Raw genomic sequence first — 12632 nt, 5'->3', positions numbered from 1 at the left:
ACGCTTCTGGGATCACTTACTTGTGACGTTGAGTGGAACGGAAGCAGGCTCACTCAAAAACAACTTGCAGTTGTGCAGTCTGATAGAGAATTTGGACTACTTGGTAGAGACCTTCTACCCAAGCACGGCGTGAACAACATCACAGCCGAGCACCTACCTGCTGTGAAGGGTTACAAAGCTCATGTGAAGTTGATACCAGGAACACAGCCAATGTTCTGCAAAGCCAGAAAAATACCTCTACCTCTTCAAGACAAGGTCACAGAGAAGCTGGAACAAATGGTCAGACAAGGCATCCTTGAACCGGTACAGCCAGGAGGAGTCACTAATGCAACTCCAGTGGTGTTGCAGAGAAAGAAGAGTGGAGAACTGAGACTTTGCGTGGACTTGAAAGTGCACATCAATGGCAAGGTCATGGATGAGGACTACCCAATATCGGACATGGAAACGATCTTCCACAACCTACATGGGGCCTTATACTTTGGCAAAATTGACCTCTCAGATGCCTACTATCAAATTGAACTTGACGAAGAAGCTAAAGATATATGCACAATCAACACATCTCAGGGACTGTTCGAGATGTGCCGACTACCTCAGGGATTGAAAAACTCTTCTTCAATCTTCCAGAATTGCATCGAATCAACACTCAAAGGAATTAAAGGTGTTGTGATCTTTCAAGACGATGTATTGGTGTATGGAACTACCAAGGAGCAGTTCGACAAGAAAATGCTTGCAGTCAAGAGTCGACTACGTGAGAAAAACTTTGCTATTAATGAGAAAAAATCCAACTCAAAACCAGTCGATAGCGTTAGCTTTTTGGGATACTCCATTTCAAAGGAGGGAATAGCACCAGATCCCAAACATGTTGAAAAAATAAAAAATGCAAAAGCACCAACTAACAATAAACAACTCGAATCGTTTGTTGGGCTAGCTAATTTTTACAAGAATGATTCCTTATTTTGCAACAAAAATGCTACCCTTAAATAACATGAAAAATAGCAATTTCTCATGGGACAAAATGCAACAAAAAGCTTTTGAAGACATAAAAAATGAATTATGTGCTAACCCACTAGTACAGCCATATAGTCTACAAAAAGAAGCAACAGTTACTACTGACGCCTCTGAGAAAGCCATTGGCGGGGTTCGCAGGAAGGACATCCAATCATATATGTATCGAGAAAATTGACTCCAGCGGAGCAAAACTACTCGAACATAGAACGGGAGGCACTGGCAATTGTGTTTGTGGTCACAAGACTAAAACAATTCCTTCTTTGAAGACGATTTACCCTACAGACTGACCACAAACCACTCAAATATCTCTTTGCACCAGACGAGGAGATCCCGAAGACAGCATCAGCGAGAATCACAAGATGGGCAATAGCTCTAATGGGTTTCGACTATGAGTTGAGGTACACACCAGGAGAGCAGATACCCCATGCAGATGCTTTGAGCAGAATGGATTTTGGCGAAGACGAATCGGACAACAATCGAGTGTGCTTCGCAATCAATAACATCTACTTCGCCCACAGTGATTTGGTGACCCAAGCAGAAATCAAAACTGAACTTGGAACAAACAGACTCTTCCAGGACATAGTGAAACGAATCAAAAGCGGCAATTGGAAACAATGTTCAGAAGCGGAAAAAGGATTCGAACAACAGAAAGATGCACTTACTTTACATAATGGAATCATCTTCAGAGGTGTTGTTCCTTTCATTCCACCCAAACTACGACACTTGGTTTTGGCAAAAGCGCATGAGACACATCCCGGAAAGAATACAACTGAGGCATCAGTCAGAATGATAGCATGGTGGCCTGGCATTACCCAAGACTTCAACACTTTGTTAGTAAATGTAAGAATTGTCATTTCAACAGGCCTAGCCTGGGAAAAACGGTCTCTACGTGGCCAGAAGCCGACGTTTGGGAACGGCTCCACATGGACTGGGGTTATGTTAAGGACCAAGGCAATATCTTAGTAATTATTGACGCGGGTTCTGGTTGGATAGAAGCCTTCCCCGCGGGAAATAGAACATCAGAAACAGTTAAAATATATCTTAGTCAAATCTTTGCAAGATTCGGAATACCAAAAACTTTAGTTTCTGATAATGGTCCAGAATTTGTAAGTGGTGACCTTAAACAGTGGTGTGAATCACGGAATTAAGAAATTAGAATCACCCGTCTATCATCCAAGAGCTAATGGACTAGCTGAAAGAGCAGTTCAGACAGTGAAGCGGGCACTTCAAGCGTGGAGTCCCAACCTTAATGTGTCATTTGGAGGATTCCTGCAAAGGGCACTGATGACACATCGCAACACTTCAAAGACGAGGAGCAAAACTCCAGTTGAACTCTTGTTGGGACGCAGAGTGAGACTACCAGCAATAGCAGATTTCGACTTGTGCGAACCCATTCTATTCAAGGCCAACGAAGACACAAAGACAGTTCCTGCTACCTTCATCATCAGGAAGGGCTTGAACACATCTTTCATACAGCCCGAAAACTCAGCACGGACTATTCTAGTGAGCGACAACCAAATTGCGAGACTAGACGAGGACAATGTGAAAATTGAACCAGCAGTGGAGGAAAACATATCTCAATCAAAACAACAACTTCAGAGTACAGATGCGGGACCTTCACTTCAAGATGAAGCTTCTGCAGCCACATCATCTGCAGAGCACCAACAACCCGAAACCTCAGAGCCTTCACGAACATCAACAAGAAACAGAAAACAACCCGACAGATTTGGAGAACCTATACTCACAAACTTGCTTAAAAAAGGAGGAAGGATGTGATGGTTTCAAAGAAACATCAAGAAACTTAGAAGTTTTCTTTATTAAAGTTTCAAAGAACGAAAGAAGAACTTACCTGACGAACTTTTTTGCTGTGTCGATAAGTAATGGCCACAAAACTTAACTCAATTCTAATTTCGTTTTGACGCTATCATTATCTTATTGACCTATCAATCATATGTCAGAAGCAAATTCTCCCACCAACAGAAACCTGATTTTAACATCCACCGACCTCCAACTAATGAACTCGATTGTACCCAAGCCATATATGATTCTCATGAAATGTTGATGAAAATAGAAAATCACCTCCGGGATTCGGAGTTAAGATCTATTCACATGCCAATCATGTAAAATATTTTAAGCTAATCTAAATTTTCTCTGTATATTTTCGCATAGATAACCACTATAAAAACAAGCTAATTTTTGTATATTTTCAGTTCAAAATTTAATTTAAAATTCAACTTATTGAATTCTTTGACCCGTGTTATCGACCACGACAGGCTATTCGAGTAACTTTTACGCCCTTGACTTTCTGCGCTTTGCATGATCTAAAGATCTCCCTCGTTCACAATTTCAAGCAGCTGAACTCAACTCAATTAGCGGCAACTTAATTCTAAAAGTCAAATGATAAGTGCGCCAAAATCTTAATAGTGGTATAGATTAACTTCTAATGAGGTTATTTGAAGCCCCCTAGTGATTTTCTTAGTCCGATTTAGGCTACCCCGCGAGTGAAGCAGGTTGCAATTGATTAGAGCTCCCACTAGTTGTTCGAGAGCAGTTCTTTCGACGTTAATCGATATTTTTCTGTTTCAATGATGTGCGTTTTTCTGTTTCAATGACATTTACCGCTGTTTTTGAGGAGGATTCTGGTAATCATTTATTCCTCCTAGTCAGGATATTGATTGAGTGTGCAGTTTTGAGTCCTCAAATGTTCCTTGGACCATTCAATTTCATGAGGTGAGAGCCGTTCTATTTTTTTAAATTTTATGAACAAAATAACGTTAATTCAATTCTACTTTTGTTTCATTCTAAGAAATGATGGAATTGACTGATCGGCTATCGCGGATAAACGCTTTTTTTGAAATTTCTTTTTATAGCTGCGAAGCTGTAAGCTGAGCGAAGCTATATTGCGGTGCTCTTGGTTTTTTACAATTCAAAGAATTTGAATTGTATTGGGGCGCTGTCTTTTTTTCTTAAGATCTGTTCACACATTTTCATGTTTTTTGAAGTCAAATTGGAGTAGTGATTTTGGTCACGCCGAAACAGGAAATGGAGCGAAAAAGCGAGTGGCTTTGCGGCGTGAATTTTTTTTGCTCTAATTTTAAAGTAGAGTGAGAAAACGGTGTTTGAACAAAAATTCGGTTTCTCGGTAGTGGTTTTTGTTCACATGCGGCAATTTCACTCTGATTTTTACTGTTCGTTTTTTTGGATTGGATTTTTTCTAAATGGTTTTCCCAATCCATTCACAGCTCATTCTAGGCCTAGTTTTTTGTTTGAATTAAATTTTCATTTCTCTCTAGTGATTTTTTTTGTTCACATGCGGCATTTTGACATTGATTTTGTTTTTTTCTTATTTTTTGATATGATTTTTTTGAAAATGGTTTTCTCAATTCACTCATAGTCCATTCTAGGTCTAGTTTTTCTGTTTAGTCAATGAAAATTCCTTGAATTGTACGTCAGGACTTGTCCTGCTATGTTTTTTGTTTCGTCGTCTGACGCTCTTTTTTTCGTTTTACATTTGTTCACACAGCAAAGCTGAAAAAGTCAAATTTTCTGAAAGACTTCTTCCTCTCACTAACGGCATTTGCGCGCGTGACGTCATTTCTCACTCGCTTTAGCAAAGGTTTTTAGTAGGTTATTTGCGTGATTAGATTTTGATCATACGTGACTTACCTCACTCAATAAAATGTCTTTTGCACTTTAAAATTAAGTTTAATTTAGATCTGTATCTGTTTCTATCTCTATTATATGACACGCAGGTCTATTCTTTCGCAGCTATTCCGGCAATCTGCCGGCTCTGCTTGAAGTGGTGAAACGGGGTCAGTTTTCAGCATCTCGAAAATGTTATGGATACCCTCATTTTTATACTGCAGAGGAGTAAATTTATTAATTTTTCATTGTCTAAGCCTGTTTTGGGACAGCGGAGATGGTCCTTGTGCATGTACAGTATTGATTACGAATTCGTGTTTTAGCAAATGTCTGATAGCTAACCTTTTTCAACTCTAAAGCGAGCAATTATTTCGGCAAAGTTTTGCCTTTTTTCTGACTTTCATGATTATGTTGTCAACCGTCACTTTGGATGCTAACTGCAGCTGAGAGTAATCTAACGAAAACAACAAATTAGACTAATTTTCGTGTTGCCTATTCGAATTTTTCTTTGGCTGTTTGATTTCCTAATAGTCACGAAAATATTTTAGCTGTAAATTATCAGGATCTGATTTGTAATTATAAGTAGAAACTCTGATGAAATTGATGCCTTATCAATGAGTAAATCGACAAGACAAACTTTTTACTGAATTACCGAAAGTAAATGTCTATTTTACATAGATAGCAATTTATGGCAGTTATCACAACTATATTAGTCAAGCTTAAATGATTAGTCTATGGGGAACAGGAAACATTTCAAAGCAAATACAACCCTGCTAATGCGCCTTACCAAAATTTCTCAAATGATCCATAAAATTGAGGAGTAGAAAATTGTGTTTAAGAATGACGAGCGATTCTGTAGTTGTACGACGATTGCATGCAGATTGTTGTACATGTACTTTAGGCCACTATTTGCACTCTCAAAACCTTAGATTCTTGTGCTGCATTTGTTGCTGCCCTTGAGATATAGCGACAGTCAAACTTTTCATCTAATAGCACAGTACTGCAACATCATTGTACACATCAACCTCTTTGCGATATACGAATCGAAGTTAAGAACCGACAATATACAACAGATTTGAGCGGTATTGAAACAAGTCGAATCGGTATTGCGAGTTACAACTTAATGTTCCGACCCTTCTCTTCTTTAAACCTCGGCTCAATTTTCAGCACATTGAACATATCAGATAAACAATTGAGGCAAAACAACAGTTAAATAAGTCGGAAGAGATTAGAACTAATCTACGTCATCGTTATTACTGGGAAGCAGAATGAGGAAATCTCCAAAGCACGGCGGCAAAATTTACTTCCGAGAAAGTATCTTAAGCAGGAAGGAAAATGTTTGAAACCCAACTCCTGGAATTGTCGAAACTGTGGAAAAGTAACTTTCTTTTATATACAAATGATTATACGATCTTCCAGCATATAAAAAAGAATTTCTCTCTACAATGAGAATGAAACAATATGACAGGTCAAAGCAAGCTACGTTTGATATTAAAAAGAACAATAAATTTTTAGCTGATTCGTTTGTTGCACAAGCCATTCCAATTTATAATAGTTTTCCTTCTAATGTCATTAAAACAACATCGAGAGCGTCCTTGAAAAAAAGAATTGAAAAAACAGTTTTGGAAAGAAGTTTTGAAGGACCCAAAAGTAATTGATATGCAAGATGTCATTGAAAGCATTCGATTTTCGTTTTTAATTACATTGTAGATCTTCACGTTGTACATAAAAAAATGTGCAAAAAATATTTAGCTCGCTTTTACTAAAGATATCTACCTTTCGTCTGATAGTTCTTTTCTGCTGATCATTTGACTTTTCGTCCAGAAAAACGGAATATGCATGACGGCATAAGACGGTGAGCAGCTGTTCGAGAGCCTTACCTCTCTCTAAGTGTGCTATTCACCGAAGCTGCGGATGAGACTTGAATTAATGCATGGTCTGAGGTGTAGTTTTTTTGAGGTTTAGACCCCCCATCTCTGCTGTAACCCCATCCCACTCATCCACCCCCTTCTACAACCTCCTTTTACCATCCGTAACCCAGAAAGCTTGACCACTCTTGAGATTACCCTCGACGCGCTCACTTCCCCTCCTATCGTACTCCCTTTGTGAACTTTTTCCCCTCTCAGTTAAATTAAAGCTAGCTTCCCTAAGCCCTAGCTTGCTACTAACCAATCCAAACGCTCGCCATTCGTTTGAGAGCAGCTTGTCCATTAGTCGGTTATGTTTAATAGCCGCACAGCGATAGCTGGAGCTAATATTGGCCTTCTCTTGGTTTTTTACAATTCAAAGAATTTGAATTGTATTGGGGCGCTGTCTTTTCTACGACTCGAAGAGGAGTATTGGAGAAGTCCCTTTTTTTTTAATCAATTTTATTGGAGTGATTTTTGAAGCGGGAAATGAAACGCGTGAAAAAATTTGGAGTGATTTTGGTGCTGAACAAAAGTGAAGAGCTGAGCGAAAAGAGAGTGGTTTTTTGTTCATATCGCTGTTTTCTAGAGAGCGAGAAATTGAGGTGTGAAAAAAATTTCTGTAAGCGAGTGAAATTTTTTGTTCACGTGCGGCATTTTAAAGCGATTTTTTTCCATTTTTTTTTGGTAAAGAGGTTTGGTTATGATTTTCTTTAAACTTTAGGCTGGTGCTGGTAGTGATTTGAAGGTTTCTGGAAAGTTATATGAATTTTATGCTAATTCGGAGGTTTTTCATCTATTTTGCTGATTTTTGGGCTAATTTTTGCGATTTTTTGTCTTTTGTTTTGTTTTACTGCCTCAAATGGGTATTGAAAAGACCCCTATTACTTGAGAAGTTTTTAGTTAACAAATAGTTGCAGTTTTGTGGATATGAAGCAATTTTTTGCTGTGAAATATGACAAAAAATAGCGAAAATTGGAACTATTTTTCTTAATTTTTTGCAGTTTTTCGTTTTTTTTTCTGTTCTTTAGATAAATTTCTCAGCCTATTATGACTTGCCTATTGCCTTGCGATCATCTGGATACCATATTGGCTGAAAAAATTTTCCTTTGGATTTGTGTGCTTTTGAAATTTTAAAAAAATGAACTTTTTCCAGTTTTTTTAGTCAAAGTTGTTAGTAAGAGCTTATTTTTTCATGATTTCGCATCAAGTATTTTTAAAACTTCTCATACGTGGTTTTGAGTAGGTACTAGGTTTGTTGAAGATGTAATTTTGACAAAGATAGTTATTTCGGAGTCTCAATTTATGATAAAAATTGATCACTTTTTTTATCATATTTCAATAGATTTGATTTTTTTAAACTTTTTTGTTTGTATTATATTTTTGTTTCAAGATAATCTTAATTTAGTGGAGGTACGGTTTGTCTGATGAGTAGTTGGATGCCATTTAAGTCGATTTCCACTTCGAGTTGTTTCCCGAATTCTTCCGGCTATGTATGTTTTTTTTTAAGATCTGTTCACACATTTTCATGATTTTTGAAGTGAAATTGGAGTGGTGATTTTGGTCACGTCGAAACAAGAAACGGAGCGAAAAAGCGAGTGGTTTTGCGGCGTGAATTTTGCGCTCTAATTTTAAAGTAGAGTGAGAAAACGGTGTTTGAACAAAAATTCGTTTCCTCGGTAGTGGATTTTTGTTCACATGCGGCAATTTCACTCTGATGTTTACTGTTTTTTCAATTTTTTGGGATTGGATTTTTTTCTAAATAGTTTTCCCAATCCATTCACAGCTCATTCTGGACCTATTTTTTTGTTAGAATCAAAATTACATATCTCACTAGTGGTTTTTTGTTCTCCCTAGCAGCATTTTGACATTGATTTTTGTTTTCATCTGATTTTTTTCACCCATTAATTCCCATTAATTCCCATCAATCCCCATCAATTCACCCATTGTCCGTTCTAGGTCTAGTTGTTTGTTAAGTCAATGAAAATATTTTGAATTGTACGTCAGGACTTGTCCTGCCATGTTTTTTATTTCGTCATGATTTTTGTTACGACCATATGACGTTACAACCACTTCAAATCTGCTTTTTGTTCATTCGTTCATGCAATTTCAACTGAATTGCGTGCGTGACGTCATTTTTCGCTTTCTTTTTTACTGTTTTTTTAGACTGCCGATCCACGAATCTATTGCGGCTATTTTCTGGCATTCTGCCAGCTATTTTCTTTTTTGTTGAGAGTTAGAGAGTTTCTATAAACAGTAAGAATTGAAAGGTTTGACAAAGCTCGCTAATTTGTATAGTTGTCACCTTAGCGAAGTTTTTCTGTGTTTTACTGTTGTTCACTTCTGACATTCACTGTTTGTTATGGAAATGACTAAATTTTTGAAAGTATTTTGACTCTTAGAGTGTTACATCGGTCTGAAATCGAATGCCACTAATCCCAATATCTCCTCGAAAAAGACAAATTTCGACCGCCAATTTAATTGAAATATGTTCAATTGGCTTTTCAATAACACTATTGTTGTCTATCTACTTGAGTTATATTGATCGCCCAAAACTGATCAAAAAGAACCTTCAAGTATGTAGTTCCCCTCGCTTATGTTGATGCCAAAAGATCATCAAATATTGATTCTGAAATTTTAATAGTTTCCTCGAGAAAAATGTCTAGGTTTTTCTTCCGTTTCAAGCTGGGTATTTTTTCAGTTTTGTTGAATCCGAAAAAAAATTGAGATTTTTATCGGCAGTTTCTTGCACCATCTTGACAACATTTTTCCTTTTTCACGTCCGATCAAAATTCGGTTTTCTATATTTCATGGTTTATATAAGTTGTCATTGAATTATCTAGCGAAATTTGGCTGGGAATTTATATGCAACAGAAGCTGTTGCAATTTCGATTACAGCGTTGCTGCTAAAGATGAAGAGATACTGATCAGTATAGGAAAGCTGCCAAAACGCTTTTAGCAAAGTGTAGCTTATCAATTAACTGCTTTTATCTGCAGAAAAATAATGGTACAATTTAATTCATATAATCTGCGGTTGAGTATAATTGTGCGTGTTAGTTTGCGGTGGTGATTAATAACTGATTTCAGAGGTCGGGCACAGCTATGAGGATATGATACAGTGCAGTTTCGACCTGCTCGCCCAGATGGTCAAGTTCAACGTCTCTTCACTGCAGATCCTATCAGACCGTCTGTTCACCAACAGAGCTCAACCCCAGCCATGTTTTGCAATGGAGCAACCCTTTGACACCCCATCTACCAGTGGTAGTTACAATCCCAGTAGCAGTAATAGTATTAGTAGTAGTAGTAACAGTAACGGAGGCAATCGACCTTCAACGTCGTCGTCTTCCGCCTACGGGTCTCAGAATCGGCCGACAGTGTCATCTTCGAACGTAGTGTCCTATACGGCTTCCTTGAGCCTAGACTCGCAAACCAACCCTATCACGCCACGGGGTAAAGCTGTGATTATACATTTCATCACTTATTTAAGCGGCTGCTATAACTTGAATGTAATATTAACTGCACATGGTCGAATCGCGTTAAAATGTTTATGAAATTTGGACGTGGCGTTCTTCTTGAATAATTTTTGGGATCAAATAATTTAATATGTCAGCTTTTGAACAAAATGATGCCATCGTTCAAGACGAAATCGATATTTAGGTAAATTTGAGGCAATTAATTTTTTTATCAGCGAATTTAATAACATTTATACAACTGCGTGTTTCTAAATAATTTTTGTTCAGTTAAGATTTACCAATCTACGAAATTCCTGTTTCTGAACCTGTATATTTGGGAACCTGTAATTGTTCCCAGTGGAATATTTCGCCTTGAATTTGATTTTATTAGCTGAGTGATTTCTTTTCAAAAGTGTCAGCTTGCTTCGAGTTTTGAATAGTTATTACGGCTCGCCCGCTATCATTGGCGTTGGTGGTTTATAAGAGTCGACAATGAGAAAACTCCGTTTTTCGATCAGTATTTTTTGCGGTGAATTTCAAACTAAGTGTTCCAGCTGAATAGATTCAGGCTGCATAAAAAGTAGTTCATTTCGGGAGGAAGATTCAGTCATTATCAAAATGTAAGATATAATTTTAACAGGGCCTGGTGCAATCTCGATCTATTCTATAATAGTCGACAATGGTACTTCAATTGAGAGCTTCAGAAGCCAAGGGTCGTCAAGTTCAGACCCGCTTTCTCCGGCATTGTCATTTAGCGATTTTGAAAGTGGCTCAGCAGATACAGCTAATCAGTGTGTGGCCGAATCTAAACTCCAGAAGTTTATCAACATTGTGTTCAACAATATCATCGACAGCAACATGTTTGTTCGGTAGGTGTTCACCTTTTTTGACATTGACTTCAAATTGTTATAGATCGTGTTTAATAGCCACCCTCATCTGCTCACCCGGCTATTATAGCGCTCCTAATTTTATTACGATTCAGAGAATTTGAATTGTATTGGTGCGGTCTTTTTTACAATCTAAAGGACTTGGATTGTATCGGTGCGCTGTTTTAAGATCTGTTCGCACTTTTTTCGATAATTTCGATCTAATTTTATCTTTTGAAGCTGCTGAGCTTACTTGAACAGGGCCTGGTTAAAGCTGTTTAAAACACAAGTCTAGCCAAATCTGAGACAATTTTAACGATGCAAACTTCAATCTAAACGAGATAATTGATCAAGAAAAACGCTAATAAGTTGCTTTTAGCTACCAAACATTTTGGTTGATGGCAGTCAAATGCCAAAAGTTTGCGGTTCGTTTTTTAATTGCTCTCAAACGAAGTTTGTATCAATTATATTAGTCCTGTGGTCTTTTTATGCGATTTTTCTCTTGACCGATTTTTTGCCTGACCTATTTGACTTTTCGTCCTCAAAAACGGGATCAAGAAGTAGCGCCCAGAAGGCATAAAGTGGCTGAACAGCGCTCTTAGAGCCTTACGCTTTACTAGTCCCTAAGTATGCGATTGACCGGTTTCTTAATCTTTTGAACCCCCTCTCAGTCCCCCACCCCCACCTGGCGAATCCAACCGCTCGTCAGTCGTTTGAGAGCAATTCGTCCGACGTTAGTCAGTCGGTTATAATTCATTTAGTGATAAATTAAATTGCGCTCGTTTCCTTTAGATGCATCATTTTGTCAATCAACAAGTTTGAGAACCTCGGCATCAACAGCAGTGCAATGCAGAAAATGAAAGACAATGTCCTTCTGAAACGGTTCGCAAACTTCAACACCAGAATCAAATACATCTGCAAGATTCTAAGATGCATTAATGTCGACACACTCACTCAAGATAACGTCTCGTGTCTCAACACAGCACTCGTCATTCTCCTTTTTGCAAAAGATCGAAACCAACTTTCAGTGTATCTTGAAGCTATTAATAAAATCGATCATTTGTCTGAGTTGACATTTTACTTTGAAAACTTACACCATCTGTGTAATTTCTGGAAGCAGCATTATTTACCCCAGAGTCAAGATGTGAAATGTCTGGTTGAGGGTTCGGGAATTGAATTTTCACGCTGGCTTGACTGTGTCAATACAATGACCAAGATAGACTCAAACTGCAATACATCATTGGCATTCTATTGTTCCAATCTTGCAAAGACGAATGCAGAAAAAATTGACGTTGATGCTGATTAAATATGTACAACTAATGCTGAGGCCACCGCCATCACCTAATACTCTTAGTTCGGTGCTTATTGATGATCTTCATAAACTGTTTAGTTAGTATTAATTGTAGATCGTTCTTGAAAAGATGGTAGCCGGTTTGTGTTGACATGCGACAAATGCACTCTGAAAAAATTGCAGGTAAATTAATTTTAAAATGCAGGTAAATTTACTAGAATTTGTAAGTAAATTGTTCTTGAATGCAACATATATTGCATTTACCTGCCAACAATTTCCCTTGATTGAAATTTTAGTAAAATTTGGACTGCAATCTGCCTAGAATCTTCCTACCAGAATGTTACCTGCAAAAAATTTCTAGGTAATTCACCTGCAAATTTTTCTTGCAATTTGCAGGAAGAATTACTTGTATGTCAAGTTATTTTACCGCGAATAGTGAGTGAGTAGTGGAATTTGCTTACATGCA

General features: G+C 37.7%; 1 protein-coding gene across 2 annotated transcripts in view; it reads left to right on the top strand.

Annotated features, from left to right (window-relative positions):
* The window catches only part of LOC142358177 (short transient receptor potential channel 4-associated protein-like), a 31497-nt gene extending 19142 nt beyond the window's left edge, over positions 1-12355 (top strand). Inside the window, exons 7-9 of one of the 2 annotated variants that reach the window (XM_075409635.1) lie at positions 9645-9818; positions 10650-10878; positions 11668-12355. In XM_075409635.1, the coding sequence (XP_075265750.1) occupies positions 9645-9818; positions 10650-10878; positions 11668-12181 (917 nt within the window). In that variant the 3' untranslated portion in view covers positions 12182-12355. Of the gene's footprint in view, positions 1-9644; positions 10008-10649; positions 10879-11667 lie in introns of both variants that reach the window. The other variant, XM_075409634.1, reaches the window with a different exon arrangement.
* The last annotated feature ends 277 nt before the right edge of the window (positions 12356-12632 follow it).

Source organism: Convolutriloba macropyga, unplaced genomic scaffold, assembly GCF_964194025.1.
Source record: "Convolutriloba macropyga unplaced genomic scaffold, txConMacr16.3 SCAFFOLD_499, whole genome shotgun sequence".
NCBI lineage: Eukaryota > Metazoa > Xenacoelomorpha > Acoela > Convolutidae > Convolutriloba > Convolutriloba macropyga.
The sequence above is the reverse complement of the archived record's forward strand: the minus strand, read 5'-3'. Positions and strand labels throughout refer to the sequence as shown.